At 53.4% G+C, this 18820-nt stretch overlaps 4 protein-coding genes across 4 annotated transcripts; 2 read left to right on the top strand and 2 right to left on the bottom strand.

The window, feature by feature from the left end:
* Positions 1 to 1904: 1904 nt before the first annotated feature.
* QC762_201740 (uncharacterized protein) lies at positions 1905 to 4772 on the bottom strand (the record flags this gene model as incomplete). Its single annotated transcript, XM_062887062.1, has 3 exons — positions 4011 to 4772; positions 3889 to 3958; positions 1905 to 3828 (listed from the first exon to the last, which is right to left on the bottom strand). The coding sequence occupies exons 1-3, from the start codon at positions 4168 to 4170 to the stop codon at positions 1905 to 1907; spliced, it is 2154 nt and encodes a 717-aa protein (XP_062746846.1). The 5' UTR covers positions 4171 to 4772.
* A 2911-nt stretch (positions 4773 to 7683) lies between these two features.
* QC762_201720 (uncharacterized protein) lies at positions 7684 to 13610 on the bottom strand. The gene is made up of 3 exons (XM_062887061.1): positions 10935 to 13610; positions 10767 to 10880; positions 7684 to 10718 (listed from the first exon to the last, which is right to left on the bottom strand). Exons 1-3 carry the CDS (start codon positions 11053 to 11055, stop codon positions 8419 to 8421), a joined length of 2535 nt encoding a protein of 844 aa, XP_062746845.1. The 5' UTR covers positions 11056 to 13610; the 3' UTR covers positions 7684 to 8418.
* Positions 13611 to 15520: 1910 nt separating this feature from the next.
* Positions 15521 to 16255, top strand: QC762_0032480 (uncharacterized protein; the record flags this gene model as incomplete). The annotated part of the gene is made up of 3 exons (XM_062883255.1): positions 15521 to 15628; positions 15828 to 15880; positions 16180 to 16255. The coding sequence occupies 3 exons, from the start codon at positions 15521 to 15523 to the stop codon at positions 16253 to 16255; spliced, it is 237 nt and encodes a 78-aa protein (XP_062746844.1).
* A 48-nt stretch (positions 16256 to 16303) lies between these two features.
* On the top strand, positions 16304 to 18316 carry INO1 (Myo-inositol-1-phosphate synthase; the record flags this gene model as incomplete). The annotated part of the gene is made up of 2 exons (XM_062887060.1): positions 16304 to 17013; positions 17074 to 18316. The coding sequence occupies 2 exons, from the start codon at positions 16304 to 16306 to the stop codon at positions 17984 to 17986; spliced, it is 1623 nt and encodes a 540-aa protein (XP_062746843.1). The 3' UTR covers positions 17987 to 18316.
* Positions 18317 to 18820: the final 504 nt, after the last annotated feature.

The raw sequence follows: 18820 nt of genomic DNA, 5'->3' as shown, positions 1-18820 counted from the left end.
AACGTTTGTCCGGTACTTCCAGATCCCCAGATCAAAAATCGTCTGTGTAGGTAATAAATGCTTTACTGATCACAAGAACAAAAAGACCAAAAAGCTTCAGACTTTGGGCGGGAACCTCATCCCTTTTAAAACAAACATGCCACAAACTCCGGTGCCTGAGCCCAGCCCACCTGGCAGCCCTGCCCTTTGACCACCACCACCGCACACCGTGTGACTGCCAAGTTCAACGGACCACCCGGCAAACATGAACAATGGGTCGTCCATCAATCGACTCACCCAGACCACATCCCCACAACCCGTACCACATTTTGGACCTCTGTCCAATCAAAACGCAGGTATTACAAAGATTCCCAAGGCGTTTGTGGCTCAGCATGAACAGTGGCTTGTCGTTCTGGGCTGATTTGGCGTTGTTCAAGCGCTGAAAGTCTGACCATGTCGCTCCACAACTTTGGGGCTTACAGGCGCCACGAGATCGATTTTCAACGGCAGCCCTGTCAATCCCAGGTTGTCGTGCTTGAGGCTATCCATTTTCTCATTGTTGGATTTTCCCCATCTTGGGCTGGAGTTTCTTTCCCCCAGGCCAGTTCTAACTTCCGGGTCTTAACACCGAACTCTTTTCCTGTTCGGTCCCGCTCTGGGCTGCTGGCCATGACTCCCCCCAAACCTGGTTATGGAGGAAGTGAGTTGAGATGTCTTACACCATCGGTTCTCCCGGCTTCACTTACACCACTCCAGCACACTGTCTCTCCGTCTCCGTTCCCGTGCATCATTCGAGAATTACACACCGCACCTTCCAGAAGTCCAACAACAAAAAAAACTACCGTGATACCTACTAGGATCCTTCCGCGCCTGCCGGACATGGAACATAGTGATAAGCTTTACACCTACCCATCTAAGATGGAAATGGCATGTGGTATTCCTAGGTGATCCAAAAGATTAATATCCGACCCACCTTCCCTATCATTCACCACTTTTCATATCGTAGATATCATCATCAACCCCCAAAAAACTGTCAACAAACTCGGGTTCACATTTCTCCCTCCTTTGCCCCCCTACACCTCCTCCAAATCCAAAAGTTCTAGAAGCCCATCCCATCCCATCCCATCACCTAAAAACCCGGCAAATCCAATCCCCATCGGATCATCCTTTCTCGTCCACCACTAGCCAGCCTGTCACGCGGTGCTATTTTTGAACAAGGGTGGACCCCTGATTTTCCCCAAACCACCAACCCGCCAGAATCACTTTGACACGCCCCTTTCCCATCAATACTCAACATAAAGAAACAAAATATTCATGAAAAATGCCATTCCGTTCATTAAAAATTATCTATACAGTACTTTTTTTTTTAAAAAAAAAATCACGCTCCCAAAAACATGCCATGCTATCCCCCTACCCCCTTCCCCATCCGTCCATTCTACCAACTCCAAAAACTCCCAATACAAATCGTGGCTTTTTATCATACAAACAGCAATGTGTGTGTGTTACATGTCATCCCACTCCCCCCCGCCCCCGCCCCTGCCTGGGGGAGCCCATATTCATGATGATGATCCGGGGTATATAAAAATGTGATGCATCCCATGATAAAATGATGATGATGCTCCACCAGAGGTCGTGACCCCCAGATCCAATGATCTGGTTACAATAACCTGGGGTACCCTCCTCATGAATAAACGAGTTGCTTGGTAGGTAAGCGGTACATCTGCCCTTCCCCAAAGAAAAGCATGTGGTGGCTTCATAACCTCGTCCCTCCCCCCAAAAATTCCGCCGCAAAAGAAAAAAAAAAGTAAATCGGTCCTGCCCTTCAACCCTTGCAGCCTCTTTCCCAAACCAAGCAACTCGGCGGCATAACTTTTTTTTGTTGTTTGTTTTCCATCAGACCGGCTGGTGTTGTCTTGTAGCCCCTCTCAATCATAAGGAAGCTTCGAATCAGTCGAATACCCCTTCTCCGTTGGCTTCACCTCCTTGATCGGGTGCAGAATCATCGAAGGAAGACATGTCCTCCCGTGCTTCTGCTCCCACTCGGGGCCGCCGATGCCAGTGTCCTCGTACCCCATCCAGTTGTTGTACAATCGCTGAGGTGGAATGGCACGGTAGTACCATGTGCTGCCCAGGTATCTCCCCTCTTGTCCCCATCCCATGGCGCTGCCGAAGCTGCCACTTTGCCCCTTGGGGCCTCCGTTGAACCACTTGGCCAGCTGGCTGCCGCTCCACGCCCGGTCAAAGTAGACTGGCATGGGTGCATACACAGCCTTCAGTCCGTGGAGGAGAGCGGTGGTCTGAGAAACCATTTCGGAGGCGACGTGGTTGCCTCTGAGATCCTCAGCATGCATCACGTCAATCAACCTCCTTGACGCTCTGACTTGAGTGATAATCGTAGCCCGGCGAGGTAGCTTGCCCCATGGGAAGTTCAGGTTTCGGTATCCCCACACCTGGTTGCGCATAATCCAGCCGCTGTTGACTGGATTGAATATGGGCGCCAGGGTGATCAGATCGGCCTCCTCACCAACACCCCATTTGTAATTGTCGTCCTTGGGATTCTCGACTGGTGGCTTGGGGCCGACAGGGTTGACAACAGGAAGCTTGGGAGCGCCCCAAATCGTCTCATCCCCGACTTGTCTCTCCACCGTTTGGCGGAACTTGGACTCGAACCCTCCATAGTAAGAAGGGATGTAGAAGCGCTCGTTGCGCTCCCAGAGTCCCCGTCGAGGCTGCTTGCGGCCAAACTCAGCCAACTTGTTGAGCACATTGTAGTGATGGCCAACCACCCGTGAGTCCATCTCCCAGTTCCAAACATAGTCGAATTCCCGGAACTCCTGCATAAACATCTGGACAGGCAGGAACTGGCCGTTGTGCACCTTCCTCGCCTTGACAGTGAGCTTGGGGTACATCTTGTCAACGGCTCCCTCGGTCCAAAGAATGGTGATGCTGCGGAGCTCCTCGGGAACGTGCTTCTCAATCGCTTGACGGTACAGGTCCTCGCTAGCCCAGATATCGAACTCGTCTTCTCTGTAGTGCACAAACAAGAAAACCTGATACTCTCCACCAGTTCGCAGGCTGAGCTCTGTGATGAGCGACCGAATGGCTTGTTTGTCGTTATCATTGTACTCCTTCCCGGTGTAGGATCGCAGCAGAATGGCGGTTCTGGCCTCTCCGGCCTTGACGGTCGAATTGTACGCGCGCTTGTTCTCGAAGACGCCCTTAATCGATCTTGAGCGAAGCGGGCGGGCATCCGGACCACGCCAGAACCGTCTGAATGTAGCCAACAGGTCCTTGGGCGTCTGCTTCTCGGCAGACTCGTCGTACTTTTTCAGGTCGGGGGAAGGCTCGCTGTCCTCCTCCTCGTCGACATAGGCGTTCGGCGGACCGCTCGTGGCAAAACGTGCCTGATTCTGATCAACACATTTGGATTGCAACTCGCCCCAGTTGACCTTGTCCCAGTTGACCGGCTGGCCGTCCTTATCCATCACCGGGTTTACTCCGTACTGGCCCATCCGAGTCTCTCTTTCGAAGCAAAGGTTGCGGTCAAGTCCAAGCGTGCTGTAGCTTCCAAAGCCGGGGTCGGGGAAGTTGCGCGGGCGGCCCCTGAAGACTTTGATATCCTCGACTTCGTCTCCCGTGGCTCCAATGCAAGGCACATACCGGGCATGAGTGGCCAACCATTCCTTTGAGTTGTACTTGGGATATGGGTTGTAGATAGCGGGACGTTCCTTGGTGAAGGAGGTGGAGTTGTCGCCCAGTGTCAGCTTGGCCTCGTGCGATGGCTTTCTGGTGTCCCGGTCGGTAAGGCTGTTCAAGGTGTTGCCATATACGGCGCCTAGTCCAGGTTTCCTAGAAGACGAACGTTAGCGTCAAGCAGATGGTGAAATGGCTTTCCAGGGTGTCACTTACTTTTCCAGATCGCGCCAGTCTTTCTCAAACAGTTGTCTTTGCGCTTGCAATGCAAGCTCCTTGCGCTCATCTATTTTGTGGTCAGCAAACGCCAGTATCCGTCCGGAGAACTCAATCCGTACCTGGGTCGCGCTCAGTGTTGACTGGACGGTCGTAGAAAGGAACCACTCTATAGCCACCGTGATGCGCCAGCAGGATCCAGCAGAGAACAAACACCGCAAGAGCTGGGATATAAGTTTTTGGCCGAGTAAGCACTCGGCGAATGTGTGTTTTTGTCAACATTTCGATTTTGGTATGGTGGTGGTCAACGCCGCGATGTAGTCGGGAAACGTGAAACGAATGTAGGTGTGTAAAACAATCGGTGCTATACAGGCATTTCGGTACGATGCTGTCCTGTCTGCGGCCCAGAGAATGGAAAACGAAGTCGCGATGTTCGACTCGGTCGGTCGGTCGACCTTTGAGGGGACTACCGTTGGCAGTCGGTCGCAGAAACCAGGAGAGTGCAGCTGAGATCACGATACTGGATCGCGATTGCCGATTGGGGGATAAAAAGGAAGGCAGTAAAGACTGGCGGCCACCCACACCGTTGCTGATATTAGGCAAATTGACGATAAAAAGAGAGAAGCGGAGGTTAAGTTGAGAGCGGCACGCCTCAGCGCCAGAAGAAAAAAAAGCCCAGAGTCCTTCGTGCGTTTTCGGTGCACAAGCACGAAGAAGCCAACGCTTTTTTTGGTGCGATAACGGGAAACGTTTCGACAACGTTCTATGTAGAACAGAAGTACTTCAATCAAGGTAGAGCAAAAAGACGAGACATTCACAGGTCACACAGAACGAGGCATGACAAGAGCTTGTATCTTTCGGCCGGTCTGGTCCGTGGGGGCAGCGCGGTCCGACCTGTCGTTTGCCCCCTTCTCGACTTTCGATAAACAAGGGAAAGCCCCTGAAGATTTCTGCAGGGAGTGGAGAAAGCTTAGCGCACGACAGGGCCAATGCAGCCCAGGCCCACTTCCGAATTAGGGGACTGTTTCTGTTTCTGGTTCAACATGGAATCGTTTGACAGATCGACCGCCTTTTCCCGGGTTATCGCAGCAGAGATACCCGCTCTTTTCTTCGTGTCTGTCGCACGATGGATAACGATCGCCCTCTCACAAAGGGAGACAAACCTGATCCCACCGCCTCGGACACGTAACACTTCAAGTTCTCTTCTTTTCAAGAGGTAGCACGTGTAGGTAATGACTTGTGCCCGCTGGATGCACTGATAAGATGAGACAGGGGTGCGGAAATGACGCCAACGGCCACCCAACCGAGCAGCGCTACCCCGAGCAGGGGATTTGCTAGCCCAGAGTCTAGACCTGTCACAGAGAACCAACCGCAACATCGAGAGCTCAAGTACGTAAGATTGAATCCTCAATATACCATGTTCACACAGAACGTCAGACGCCCTCATGATATATCCAAGTCCAGTAATCCGTCTCTGCACCTCCAGGCACAAAATACCACATCACGACGGGGAACACGAAGTAAGTGTGAGACTCGGCGGATACGAGAGACAGTCACAATTGTGTGTGATGCATCTCGAATTGAAGTCACCAAGCCACCAGTTCGTCCCACAAGCCACCTGCATCCCGGCCCTCCTCGTATGGGCTTGCCATTTCACCATTCAAGCCCACGATGGCTTCACTTTGACGACGACGACGAAGACCCTTTGCTCCAGTGAGCCTTGCCTGCCTATTGATCCTTCAAATCTACCCCCACGATTCCCATCACCAACTGAGGTTACGCAGACCTGTGTCCTGACCCAGCCAATCACCTCCCACGCCGCAGCGTCGTGCACTACGGCACAATATCTACACCTAATCTAGCATGGTAACATCACACCGGAGACCGCACCGGCTCAGCTGTCGTCCTTTGCAGAAGAACCGCTCTTTTGGTGTCAATAATTCATCGAGTACCGCCGAGGGAAATGAAACTTTTGTTTCTGGCGCTTTGGTTTAGTCTATTGCAACCCATCTAACCAAAGTCCCAAAGTCCCACTCCAACTCCAATGCCAAATCCAAACAAGCCTTTTTTTGTCCTCTCTGCCGGCTGGTTAAAAATCTTATCTTGCATACAACCCGTAAATACAATAACCTGCCAAACAAGCAATGATCGTCAGGGACACAGGTTTGGTTAAGTTGATTCTTTATCTTTTCTAGGCCAAATCATATAATGATCCCTCGAGTTTCTGTCGATCGTAAAGGACTCTCTCCTATTTACCCAGCTGGCAAGCCACAGGGAATCGACGACGCAGTGTCACCTGAGATTGTGCACATCATTTTCCCCCCAACACCAATCATTATCAATAGGGGACGATTTTTCATCGTCCACAAGATCTCTGTGGCGGAAAACCAGTAAGAAAAAAGAAAAAAAAGAAAAAGCCCAGCGAAACTTGGCAACGGGCGTCCGTTCGCCCCCCCTGGCGTAAACGTTTCGAAGCGAGTTTCTAGCGCGCATTAAGGGAACAACAAATTTTTATGGAGGAGGAGACGGTGTAGAGGATGATAATTTCGGTTGTGGTTTCCCCGGAGGTGATTGAGTGAAATAATGCTTGTCAAAACAAATCGGAGATCGGCTATCGTCAGTTTCAAGAAGGGGGTGATTAAACTCTATTCGGAGGTTCTGCGAGCTGTTGTAACGACGGTGTTGTGGGATGGGCGGTGGAGATTGGGTACACATTGAGCGGGCTGGCCTCGCGGAAGTTGGAGAGAGCCTCGATTCCTTAGCAGCACTGATGGTATGATCTATGCCAGCCGCCAAACTGTCTGGCTCCCCATCATCCTGATCCTCATCACTGCCACGACCAGAATCCGGAGTTCTCCCAACCCCCCTCCTCGAGTTCCCAAAACCATTCCCTCGCTTGCCTTCCATCTCGCGGTATGTTAAAAAACTCCCAGACAAACGGCTGGCGCTCCATGACTTTCCATCGGTCCACCTCCGCATGCCAGCTTCCCTCTCATCCCAGACATAAACAGACCCGGATCGAATCTGTTGGCGTTCCTTTTCGGACAATCTTCTTTGAACTCTAGGCAAAAGTCCCAGTCGGCAAACCTCGAAAATGAAAGGACGACCGAGTACCTACCTACCCTACTTACTAACCTGGGGATTCTCCTTCAGAAACCATAGATCTAGAAGATGGGACACCGGCTACCTACGTGAACTTACCCATAAACACCACAACCTTTGGTAACTAGCGAATACCTATCCAACCGCATTTCTAGCACTTGAACCATCTCCAAGGCACCTGACGGACGAGTGATCTCCTGCAGAGCTACAATACACCAACTTCCTTCTCTAATCCCATATATACCCCGGAAACAACAGGGAGCAATTCCTCCCCCCCAAAAAAAGCCAGCAAAACGTTCGGTACTTCCATCATTGCTCAAACCTCCTCCCGGACTCAAGACAGTCGTGGCCATATTCGCCATCAAAGTCCAGAGTACAAGCTCTCGGTATTATCCCGAGACAGTGGAACACCATGACCCAACTTGAAACAAGCAAACTATCTGGAATGGAAAACACACCCACAGTATCGTTGTATCATTTCTCATCGGCCATCTTTGCCGGGTAGGTACCGACCACCACATCATAACCCCAATCGGAGTGCATCCGTCTGAAAGTCCATCTACCCGTCCACGGGAATTTGATACGCAACATGCCAGATGAGTTTTGCATAGACAGACCTTCACACACTCGCATGCCGTCATCAAACCTCCCCGATACCACCCCAAAAAGCGAACAGGTTGGGTCAATATGTCTTCCATATATTAGCAACTAAAAATTGTCTCTTTTCCAAAATCTCAGCTATCTCCCCGCCTGCCTGCCTGCCTGTACACATCATCATGACATGACGATGCACAGCATATCCCAACATCAAACCCCGTTCAATATCTCATGTAACCGCCCGTCCATCCATCCATCCATCACACCCGTCGCGTATCACCACGTCAGATTCAAGCAATCACCGGGCCCTTACAGCAGGAACCCCCCAACCCGTGCAACACAATCATGTCCCCTCCCCATCCCCAGAAATCCCATCCTTCCACCACCCAATGCATTTCCCACAACTCCCCCTCTGTTCCCTCCCCTCCCTATCCCAGACCCTAATCCACCCATCCATCCATCCACCAGTCCAAAAATATTCCATCCAAATATGCTGTTGGCCAGCTCAAAATTCTCGTATCATAAAAATAAAAAAAGGTTAAAAAAAGATAACAACCTGTCCAGAATATCCCGGTGGGTATACATATATATATATATGAAGCCAAATCCACAATAAGGGGGGGGTATAAAAAGCCGAATCCAACAAGAAAAAAAAAGTTCCTCAGTCTATGAGTTTCCGTAAACAAAGAAAAAAAAAGTGTCAGACGTCAAGCCGTTATCTTATGTTATTAGCTCAGCGTCAAGAATTGTCGAAAATGTCGAATTAATATTAACCGGGGAAGGGAGGTTCGGTTCGGCGTGATCAGATAGATAACCGTCCAACTGTAACCCCTACAGCATCCCCAACCTCGTCATCCTCTTCTCCATCTTCGGTCTCGGTCCCGGTCCAAGTCGACTATTCCCATATGGACCGTTCGACCCAAACCTCGGATTCGCCCCCGGCAGCCCCATCGGTCCCGGCGGCCTCATGGCCCCTCTTCCTCGTCCGGGAGGACCACCCATTCCCCTGCCGCCGCCCATCATCATAGGCGGAGGAGGAGGCTGCTGCACCCGCCTCCAGGCGTCCTTTTCGCAAAACGCCCTGCCGTTGACCTCAAAGTACCCATCACGAAGCGCCATGCCGCAGTCGCCGCACTTGAAGCATCCGACGTGGTGTTTGCGAGAAGTCTCATCCTCGAGATACTCCCCCTCAATGCCTCGGCCGCAGCTCCCGCACAAGCTGCCGTTGAGCTTGTGGTAGTGTTGCTCGCAGTAGGGTCTGTCGTTCAAGACGTAAAACGTCGCTGACGTGAATGGTTCCTGGCAGGTCGAGCAGACGAAGCACGGCTTGTGATAGCGCCCGGTGAGACGGCCGTCGGCGCTGGAAATCGATTTCCCCTTGATTGGCAGCCCGCATGCCTTGCAGTCGCCGCGGGAAGGCTGGGCCGAGGGAGGAGGCAAGTTGCGAGGTTGCGAGCGGGAACGTTCGTGGAGAGGTCTGCCGTCACGAAGCTCGTCACGGGGGTCTCGAGGTCGTTGCGGAGTTCTGCTGGGATCTTGTCTTTGCATGTCCCTTGGCTCGTCCATCGTGGCGGCTCTCTGGAGTTGTCTCGGGACCTCCATTGTTGGTGCTCTTTGGAGCTGAGGTCGAAAAGGCTCCACGGGTGGCCTCTGGGTCTCCTTTGGCGCTTCCATCGTGGGTGCCCTTTGAAGCTCTCTTGGTGCTTCCATCGGCGGTGCTCTTTGCGGACCTTGTGACCTGTCCATGGGAGACGCTCCCTGCAGCTCTCTCAACGCTGATTGTTGCGGTACAGGCGGCTCCTGTTCACGAGGTCGAGCTGGTTCCGGTTTTGGGGTCGGCCAGCCTGGAGATGGCTGAGCTCCAGATCCAGGTGTCAAGCTGCTAGGTGTCATAATGGCAGGGCTTTCGCCAAGCGGCGAGATCTCCAACGGAGAGGGAAGAGGGGATCCTCCTGCTGCTCGTCGCTGACCACGCGGGTCGATGCGTGGATCATATCCTCCTTCTGGCGGTGGCGGACGAGCGCTTAGTGGCGATGGCCGATCTCTACCTCCCTTGTAAGGCATTTTGAGAGAGGCAGGACCTGGCGGTTTCTGCTGATTATCGTCCATTGTAGACTGAAGATCCGACATCAAGTTATCAAAACTAGATGTGTCAGAAGGCTTCCTCCGTCCAGATCTCGATGCTATGGACCTGGGTGGGCTAGTTCGGGAGCTCGCTTGGCTAGGGCGACGCTCAAAACTGCTCTGGGCTGACACGCTCTGTACCGACATGCTGTGAACAGACACGCTTGATCCTGTCGATTCCGAAGGCGTATGGTAAGGATTCCCAACGCCGAACTCCTCAGCAAGGTTGATGGTTGGGAGACCAGGGGTAGTGGGTCGGAGTGTAGCACTGCGAGGAGGTGGAGGTCTCGAAGTGTCTGGCCCACGGCTGGGACGGCGAGGTCTGTCGCTCATCATGGACCCTCGGCTGTCTGGCGATGCCCCGCCATCTCTGTCTGAAAAAGACTCTGATGGGGCACGTAATCTGTCTGGCGGCTGAATTCTCAAGGCCGCGGGTGGCGCAGAAGGTGTTCGCTGGGGTGGCGGAAAGCCTTCATTCGGACGAGGAAATGTATCGGCGCGACTGGGTGTCAATGGCGGAGGATTGTCTTCCTGCCGACTCGGACTCCTCGCAGGAACGCCAAAACCCCCATAGCCGTTCTTTCTCAGGCTGGGTTGTGCCTGTCCTCCACCCAAGCTACCAAGGTTGGAAGCTGAAGTACCAGGACGATCGTTTATATCGCTACGAGCACTGCTCGAAGGCCTTCTGTTGGCATCAAACGGCCCAGGAGCGATGGAATTCAGGCGTTCCATTAGATTCGGTGGTGATTGTTTCCTTGCTGGGTTTGATGGCGGCAGCTGGTCGTCGAAATCAGTCCCGTTACCCAACCCCCCATAACCCCCTGATCTCCTTGTTGGTTGAGGGGGAGGCGAATCATTGGCAATTTGAGGAGCAAAGAATTCGTCCGGCTTGTCAGTAGCAGGTCTAGCATTTGGTGTTTTGGGCGAGATGTTCTGCTCGCTCGGTTGTGATCCACTCGACAGTGAACTCACTGGCGTCAACTGGCCTTGTCCTGCGTAGGCACGATCTGAACCATCGTCAGCATTTGCCATGGTTCGAGATGCATCAAGCGTACTGGCAGCAGAGGTGTCCACTTGAGGGGGTGCCCGAGACTGGTCCGTTGGCGCAGCAGGAGCACCCCACGGGTTAAATCTTTCAAAAAGTGACGGGGCGGGCATCGGCGGTGTTTCTGAATGCATGGTCAGCAAGTTGTCGGGGTGAACAAACGGAATCAACCGCCTACCTTCCACCGCTGGCGGCCCCGAACATTCATGTTCTCCCATCAGGGAGATTTCCACTTGTAAGCCACATGACGAGCATTTCACAGTCGGCATGAAGCTCGACTCTCTTCCCACGGTGGCCATTCCCAATCAGCGTCGTTTCCTGCAAGTCACTGGTGTGTCGTCGACTGAAACATGGGAATCGAGGCGCGTCTCGGTCTCGGCTTTGTGGGGAAGTCTCGAACTGTCCGGAGAAGCTGTTTAGTCCGCCGGGTTCCCCAGTCCACGCGTCCTGAACCCGGCGAATGCCTTTATGTAGGTATATATATATATATGTAGGTGATGAGTGTGATAACAGCAGCACGGTAGTCGAGATAGACAGAGAAGTTCGGAGTATCCGTAGTTGTCGTCGAAATTAGGTCCGGGGTCAAAGTGGTGGTGGTTCCAGGTTATCAATTGTTTCCAGCAATCGTTAATATGTTCAGGATGATGAGGTGCAGCGGGAGGGATCTGATCTGGTTTTACAAGACAGGGACCGGCTCTCGCAAGCAGGCAAACACAAGAGGCCCGAGGGATGCCAAGCTCGTCAGGGCTATGCACAGGGCAAACTTGCCGAAATGCACGGAATGAGCGATCTGTGGGGAAGGCGATGGACGAGTGCGTTGCGGATCGTGTCTCGGGGGTCGAGTCTGGCGGTTTGACGGCATGGAAGGGATGCAGAAGAGGGAGAGAGTTGAAGAATCGCGGGCGCTGGCAGTTGCGCGGGCGGGAGACACCGTGACCGCGACCCTGGCCCTGCTCACCCTGGCCTTCCCTGTCGAGACGAAGAGACCAAAAAGGGTCTCAGGTCGGGCCCTCGGCAGCCACCCAGGGAACCCTCGTTCGCAGTGGGTTCCAGGCCCGAGCGCCTCCGCAATTATCGACGACTTCTGATTGAAGCCGACCGGGATGTGCGCGATGGCCACAAGATGGGGCGGAAATCAAAATGGACGAGGCCAGGCCCCCTGACTGTTGAACCTCACTCACACGTTCTCACTACAGACAGTCTCTGCCATCTCTCTGCTATCTCCATCTATCTCTACCTACCCGCGCTGTGCCAGCTCACCTTGTTCCCAAAACGGCTATCACCAACGCCTATCATGCACGGTGAAGGAGAAGCTTCTGAGTTCTGACCATCAGCAGCAGTTCCGGCAGGCAAGGGTGGTGAGACAGGGACGAGTGACAAAAGGGTGTGTTGCATCCAGTCAACCCGACGCACGACTTCAAAATTATCGGAGATCATTTCGGGGTCTTTTCATGCTGCCCGTGGCCCAGATCCGCGATGCCACCTTTACCTTGAGGCAAGCTCTAGCATCAAACATGACCCGTCCACCAAACATCAACGGCGCGCCAAACAAACCCTCAAAGTGGCTTGTTGTAATCTCGAGGTGCCCACTTTTCTCTTGAACCAACTACCAGTGGCTTTCTGTCTTAGACCTCACCTATCACCAGCAGTAAGCTATGTACATTCACCACAGCTCCCAATTGGTGCGTTTAGAGACTAATCATACTCACCAGGATCGATCAAGGATGACGGGATTCATGGAGGAATCCAGCATGAATGACTTGTCTGACACTTTTTTTTTTTTCAGTTGAACCAGCAACCCATTCCCGCGTCTCAGCATCCTCTTGGCCCCAATACCCTCTTCCCACCCTCGATCGCTGCGATATTTTCTGATACTCGCTATGGCTTTCTCCTCTCTTCCGAGAGACGGCGATGCATCACTGCAACCTTCTCTCCACGCCAAGCGGCCTCACCGCTCGGTCCAGTGACCCGAATGCAGCCTTCAGGCACAGAAGAGTGCTCCTGCCGATGCGTTCACACCGCATCTGACCCTCATCAGTTGGCATTGCTTGCCACCTCTGCCAACAACTCGCGACAATTCCGGCTTTTCACGGTTCTCATCTCGCTGAAAATCGAACAAGGCCGTCCAAGGCGGCTGAATGGCTGCCGGGGCCAGCGAGCCCAAGATTGATCGCCTTCCTGAGGCGCCCGATGTGCCGAATCATTGGACGCATCGAAAAAGCAAGCAACCCGCGCCCTGCCGAGCCATCGTTCCGCACTGCTTTGCCCCCCCTGGCGAGCCCTGAGAGGCGCATCTGTCTGGAGAAAAGGCTGTTGCCGAGAAAAATGAACCATTGTCTGGGGTGCTCTTCCAGAAAGACCTCCACATTTCCCCTTTCGGTCTCCCGGCCATGACGACGACCTGCCCTCACCTCCGACATTCATATATACAGAGGTATATACCTATAGGGCGAGTTTCATGCCCTGCATATCCAATAAGATTGGAGACATGGCGCCCAGAATATTGGCTGACGACTTTGAGTGTAGGGCAATCTGGCGGTTGCACTGTGTGTATGGTTACCCCGCCTCGTCCAGAGTGTGGGAGGTGAAGGTCGAACGACTGGTCCGGGCCATTTCGTGACCTTGCCATGCGGCGGTAAATCAGATTCGCTCGCCTTGACAGCCCGTTTAGAGGCCGACTTGGTGTGTCAGGATAGACGAGGGCGGGATGATCAAAAGCAAGCATCGCTTAGGTGCCTCGGAACAGCACGAAAACCATGGAGAGATTATGTCGGCTTCCCGTGCCAGCCGCCGGCTTGCTTGTGGTCCACACAGCCCTCAATGCTGTTCATCGATCTTGCAGGTAAGAACCTCTTTTTGACTGGAGCGAAACAAATAGTTGGGGTGGTGCGGGAAGAGCAACCTATGGCACTTCTGCAAACTGTCAACCCCACGTCGAGGATCTCATGTTGGTTGCACACAACTGGCCGGATTCGTCGTCCTGCCTGAGCCTGCCTCGCATCGACAATGCATCGATGCAGCAAGCCACTGTTGACCAGCACCTCATCACTGAGAAGCTGCACGTCAACTCTTCCTTATTGATTTGCAGCTGCGGAGGCTCAAGGCTGGGCCTATGGGAATGACTGAAGGGTTTCTCATCACGTCAGTGGGGTGACAACGAGTAAACTCTCCCGCAGTCATGATAGTATATGTCTACTGAAGACGACTCACAAGCAGCCACAGAGAAGCATTTCCGGCCCAGCCTTCTCGAGCAGGCACTCTTGTAGTAGAGCTCGCATAGAACGAGCACCCTGGAGACGGAGCAGTTCGGCACGGGCGTGGGGTACACTAACCACGTCGCTCCTCTGCTCTTCTCCAACTCTCAGTAATGATCAGTCAATCGTTGCCAGCAAAAGACTGATCTTCAATGAGTTACAAGGATCGAGCATGCCAAGTTGAGGGTCTTGGTAGGTTTCGTTTCGAGGTTTCCCCACAGTCTTCAAGGGATCTCGCGTCTCAGGGCACAGCACACTGCCGCAATGCCAAACTACAGGAAACACGTTGAAGACGGCAGTTCCACCCTCTGGGAATTCCAAGATTGGATGGTTTACAAGCATCTTGGCCGTATCGATGAGCTGCCATATACGGCACCGTTCCCGAGAAGAGCGGTGGGCAGGAAACGGTGCATCTTCTCCAACAAAACAGAACTCGGCGTTTGGTTATACACACGACAGCCCGACCGAGACTGCTGTGTCTCCCTGATACATGCTCGGGAGCGTCGACGAATGATGAGGCAAGGGATCACCTTATTGCCAGAGTAAAATCAGATATCACTTTTGCTGCATGTCACACATACCCCTGCCGGCTCGTGTTCGTTGGTGAATGGTAACTCCCTCAAGACTGCAGGACAACAACACAGGTGGAATATCGTGATACAGAACGACATATGTCCGCTTTTAGTGCTTATCATGATACCTTGCCTCGAACTGTATAGTCAAGCCATGAAAGCCATACGGCTGCGCGGTGACAGATTTGGAAGTTGGAAGCAGACATATGTTATGTACGGATCGAATTAAAACCGAACGGCAAGAGTACCCTTGCGGCCTCGAGTCTGATATTACCAACGTCAACATCAACCAACCGGGCCGGGAGCGGGCGCGGGTGGTGTGAATTTGCTGTTGTTGACTGGCTTGACAGCTCACAGTGGATACTCGTCCTGCAGAGACAGCAGCCACTAAAGAAGCAAACCCGAGCTCTCCTCTCATCGAAACACAGCACTGAAGCCACGGGCGGTGTCAGTTCTTCGGGCAACCTGCTGCCGCCCGGCGTCGGTAGGTGTTGGGGTTGGACGGGTCAACTCCGCCGCTCCCCCGCTACCAATCAGCGAAATCGGGGGCCGAGACATGCCCCCGCCCTCCCGCTGCCGTGCTGTGGCAGAGCGGGGATGGCGGGGCAGCTTTTTTTATTTGCTGTGTGGGTAGGTTGTGCATTCTATACTTTCTGGCGACATCCAACGGCCAGACAATCCACAGAGAAGGCTCTCTCTCGATCAGGAAATTGCCGGTGCGGCTTGCGTCCTGCTTGCTGCTTGTGCTCGATGCTCGCTGCTCGCATAGCTCTTCCCCATGCCCTTATCTCTTGGTATCTGCAGGCGCTATGCCCAAAGCTCTGAGCTCGCAGTGTCTCTACCGTGGAAATATGTCTTGATTGTGATTTGGAAAAGTACACGCTATGTTTCCCGGCAGCAATTGACCGCCGCTACGCATTCATCCGATCAACTCATGGATGGACCCCGGGCCCCCGCCATTGAACGGTGATTTGAACGGCCGACTTGTCCGAAACGTGGAGCCCCAAGGTTATAGTGCGGATTTCGTTTCTTTCACCGCCCACGTCGTCCGGTCTTTTCCCCAAACATAAAAAGGAAGGCCCTTCCTGTCACTTGCTGTCGGACGATTGTGTCGTCTCGTGCTCCTCCGCTCTTCGTCTTGCCTACTTCCTTGTGAACAAAACAAGCCAACTCCCTCGAGTCTGACTCGAGACATTACCCCCTTCGAACCTTTTGTTGCTCCCATCTCAGCTTTGTTGATCGCAGCTCCAGGGCCGCGATCACGACACCGTCAAAACGTTCTCCAACCTTCTTAACTCGTAAGTGTTGCTCCTCCGAACTTCGACGCATATGCCGCCATACCGTCAACACCTGTCCTTTTGGACTCCGTCGTCCCATGTCGTTACCTACACTACCACTACCACATGTGCCCCCCCCTTTGTCTCCTTGTCCCCTGACCCCACGCCCCTGATATACCCTTTGTTGTAGCCCACCTGGCAATCTCTTCGTGCTCCCTCAACCGCCGTTTCTGTTGAGATCACGGTCTTTGGCGGAGAATGCCTCAACTCGTCCCCCTTCCGGCTGCCTCCTCACAAACCTCTGCTAACATGTATGAAAGGGTCCATCACCCATACGCCGGAGCCCGTTGTTCTGCCTCTCCAGGAAGCTCAGCGGATTACATCTCTACCCGATAAATTCACTCTCAGCATCCAGGCAAAATCAATAACTCTCCAACCTTAGCAATGGCTCCCCACGCTGAGATCGCGAACGGTGATGGACCTGTCAACTCTGGCGGCGTTTCCTCCTCCACCAACCAGAAGGTGACCTTCAAGGTCAACTCCCCCAACGTCGAGTACACCGACAACCAGATCCGCTCCAAGTACACTTATCACACCACCGAGGTGTCCGAGGTCAACGGCCAGTATGTTGCGGTCCCCAAGGAGACCCAGTACAACTTCAATGTCGACACCAAGGTTCCCAAGCTGGGTATGATGCTCGTTGGCTGGGGCGGCAACAACGGTTCCACCGTCACCGCCGGCATCATTGCCAACCGCCGCGGGCTCTCCTGGCAGACCCGCCGCGGTGAACAGAAGGCCAACTACTATGGCTCTCTGATCATGGGCTCTACCGTCAAGCTCGGCACCGATGCCAAGACCCGCAAGGATATCAACATCCCCTTCCACGACCTCCTCCCCATGGTCCACCCCAACGACATTGTCATCGGCGGCTGGGACATCAGCAAGCTCAACCTCGCCGAGGCTATGGACCGCGCCCAGGTTCTCGAGCCCGGCCTCAAGGCTCTGGTTGCCAAGGAGATGGCCTCCATGGTCCCCCTTCCTAGCATCTACTACCCCGACTTCATTGCTGCCAACCAGGAGAAGCGTGCCGACAACATCCTCGAGGGCACCAAGGCCTCCATGGCCCACGTTGAGAAGATCCGCCAGGACATTCGGTACGTTGCACATTTTTGAAGCTGCTCTGAGAAGCATTTTGACTAACATGAATTGAACAGTGACTTCAAGGCTGCCAACAACCTTGACCGTGTCATCGTCCAGTGGACCGCCAACACTGAGCGTTTTGCTGACCTCATTGAGGGTGTCAACGACACTGCCGACAACCTCCTCAAGGCCATTGAGAATGGCCACGAGGAGGTCTCTCCCTCCACCGTCTTCGCTGTTGCTTGCATCCTCGAAAACACCCCCTTCATCAACGGCTCCCCCCAGAACACCTTCGTTCCCGGTGCCATTGAGCTTGCCGAGCGCCACAGGGCCTTCGTCGGTGGTGATGACTTCAAGTCTGGCCAGACCAAGATGAAGTCGGCCCTCGTCGACTTCCTCATCAACGCCGGTATCAAGCTTACCTCCGTTGCCAGCTACAACCATCTCGGCAACAACGACGGCAAGAACCTGAGCGAGCAGAGACAGTTCCGCTCCAAGGAGATCTCCAAGTCCAACGTCATTGACGACATGGTGGAGGCCAACACCGTTCTCTACGCCCCCGGCGAGAAGCCCGACCACACCGTTGTCATCAAGTACATGCCCGCTGTCGGCGACGACAAGCGTGCTCTTGATGAGTACTATGCTGAGATCTTCCTCGGCGGTCACCAGACTATTTCGCTCTTCAACGTGTGCGAGGACTCCCTTCTCGCTTCCCCCTTGATCATCGACTTGGTCCTCATCACCGAGCTCTTCACCCGTATCCGGTGGAAGGCTGTCTCCACCGACGGCGCCGCCACCAAGGACTTTGAGGGCTTCCACAGCGTTCTCTCTGTCCTCTCTTACATGCTCAAGGCTCCCTTGACTCCTCCCGGCACTCCCGTTGTCAACGCCCTTGCCAAGCAGCGCTCCGCTCTCGTCAACATCATGCGCGGCTGCTTGGGTCTCCAGCCCGAGTCCGACATGACTCTTGAGCACAAGCTCTTCTAAGCTTTGCAACTCATTTGCTTTGGCTTCGAGCGTGTTTAGAGGGGATTCAGCACCCTTGCTCTTTTCTTTCTCGAGTCTTAACCTTTAATCTTCGGTTCTGAAAACTTGGTCATGTTGAGCGGCACATCAAAAGGCGCTTGGTAGACATTAGGATGGGGATGGGGGTTTAAAACTGGGTTTAACGGTGATGCATAAGGAGAGCGGAGTTGGGAAGGCTGAGCATCCGAGATAGTATTATGGTAGAAAATGGGGAACCCTGATGTTTCCTGAATGTTGACTGGTGTCGTGATGGTGACTGTGATTGTGCTCTTGATTGTGAAACGATTCTTGAATGGCTGTCGATTGAGAATTCACAGAATGAGTCTGAGATGGGTGAGACAAAGTATGTTGATGGCTCTCTATTTTGCAGCCTCGTTTTTCTTGACTGCCAGTATTCACACATCGGTATTTGATTCATCTTGATGTAGCCCTCTCATTCAACCGGAGAGGGACAATTGAGGACCCGACCATAATTATCTCATGAAAGCAAAGGATTACGGATACAAAACCCGGAAATAGGCTTCCACTGCTGCTTGCCCCCACCCCCCAACCTCTCAACCCCAGACCGCTTTCCCGAGATCTACCATGCCATGCCATGCCGCGATATGCTTTCCCAACCCCTTTGCTTGGCGGCGCTCGGGGAAACGGCTGCTGGGCGAGGCAACTCTGTAGCTTCACATGGAAGAGGAGGACCCTTTGCTGACTGACTGGCTGACTGCAGAGGGGAAACCGGTTGTGCTCAGAGGTTTTTAGGTAGGGTATGCTGTGTAACATTACAACATATCCGTGAGATGA

The sequence above is a fragment of the Podospora pseudocomata genome (assembly GCF_035222375.1).
Source record: "Podospora pseudocomata strain CBS 415.72m chromosome 2 map unlocalized CBS415.72m_2, whole genome shotgun sequence".
Taxonomy (NCBI): Eukaryota; Fungi; Ascomycota; class Sordariomycetes; order Sordariales; family Podosporaceae; genus Podospora; species Podospora pseudocomata.
Note: the sequence above shows the minus strand (reverse complement) of the source record. Positions and strands in the feature narration are given on the sequence as shown.

What these genes read in the sequence shown, in the direction of transcription:
- QC762_201720 (XM_062887061.1), bottom strand. Translation starts at nt 11,055, where the DNA reads ATGGCCACCGTGGGAAGAGAGTCGAGCTTCATGCCGACTGTGAAATGC. An exon ending in GGGGCCGCCAGCGGTGGAAG is followed by an intron (nt 10,881 to 10,934) that starts GTAGGCGGTTGA and finishes CCATGCATTCAG; the next exon opens with AAACACCGCCGATGCCCGCC. An exon ending in AGTGGACACCTCTGCTGCCA is followed by an intron (nt 10,719 to 10,766) that starts GTACGCTTGATG and finishes ACGATGGTTCAG; the next exon opens with ATCGTGCCTACGCAGGACAA.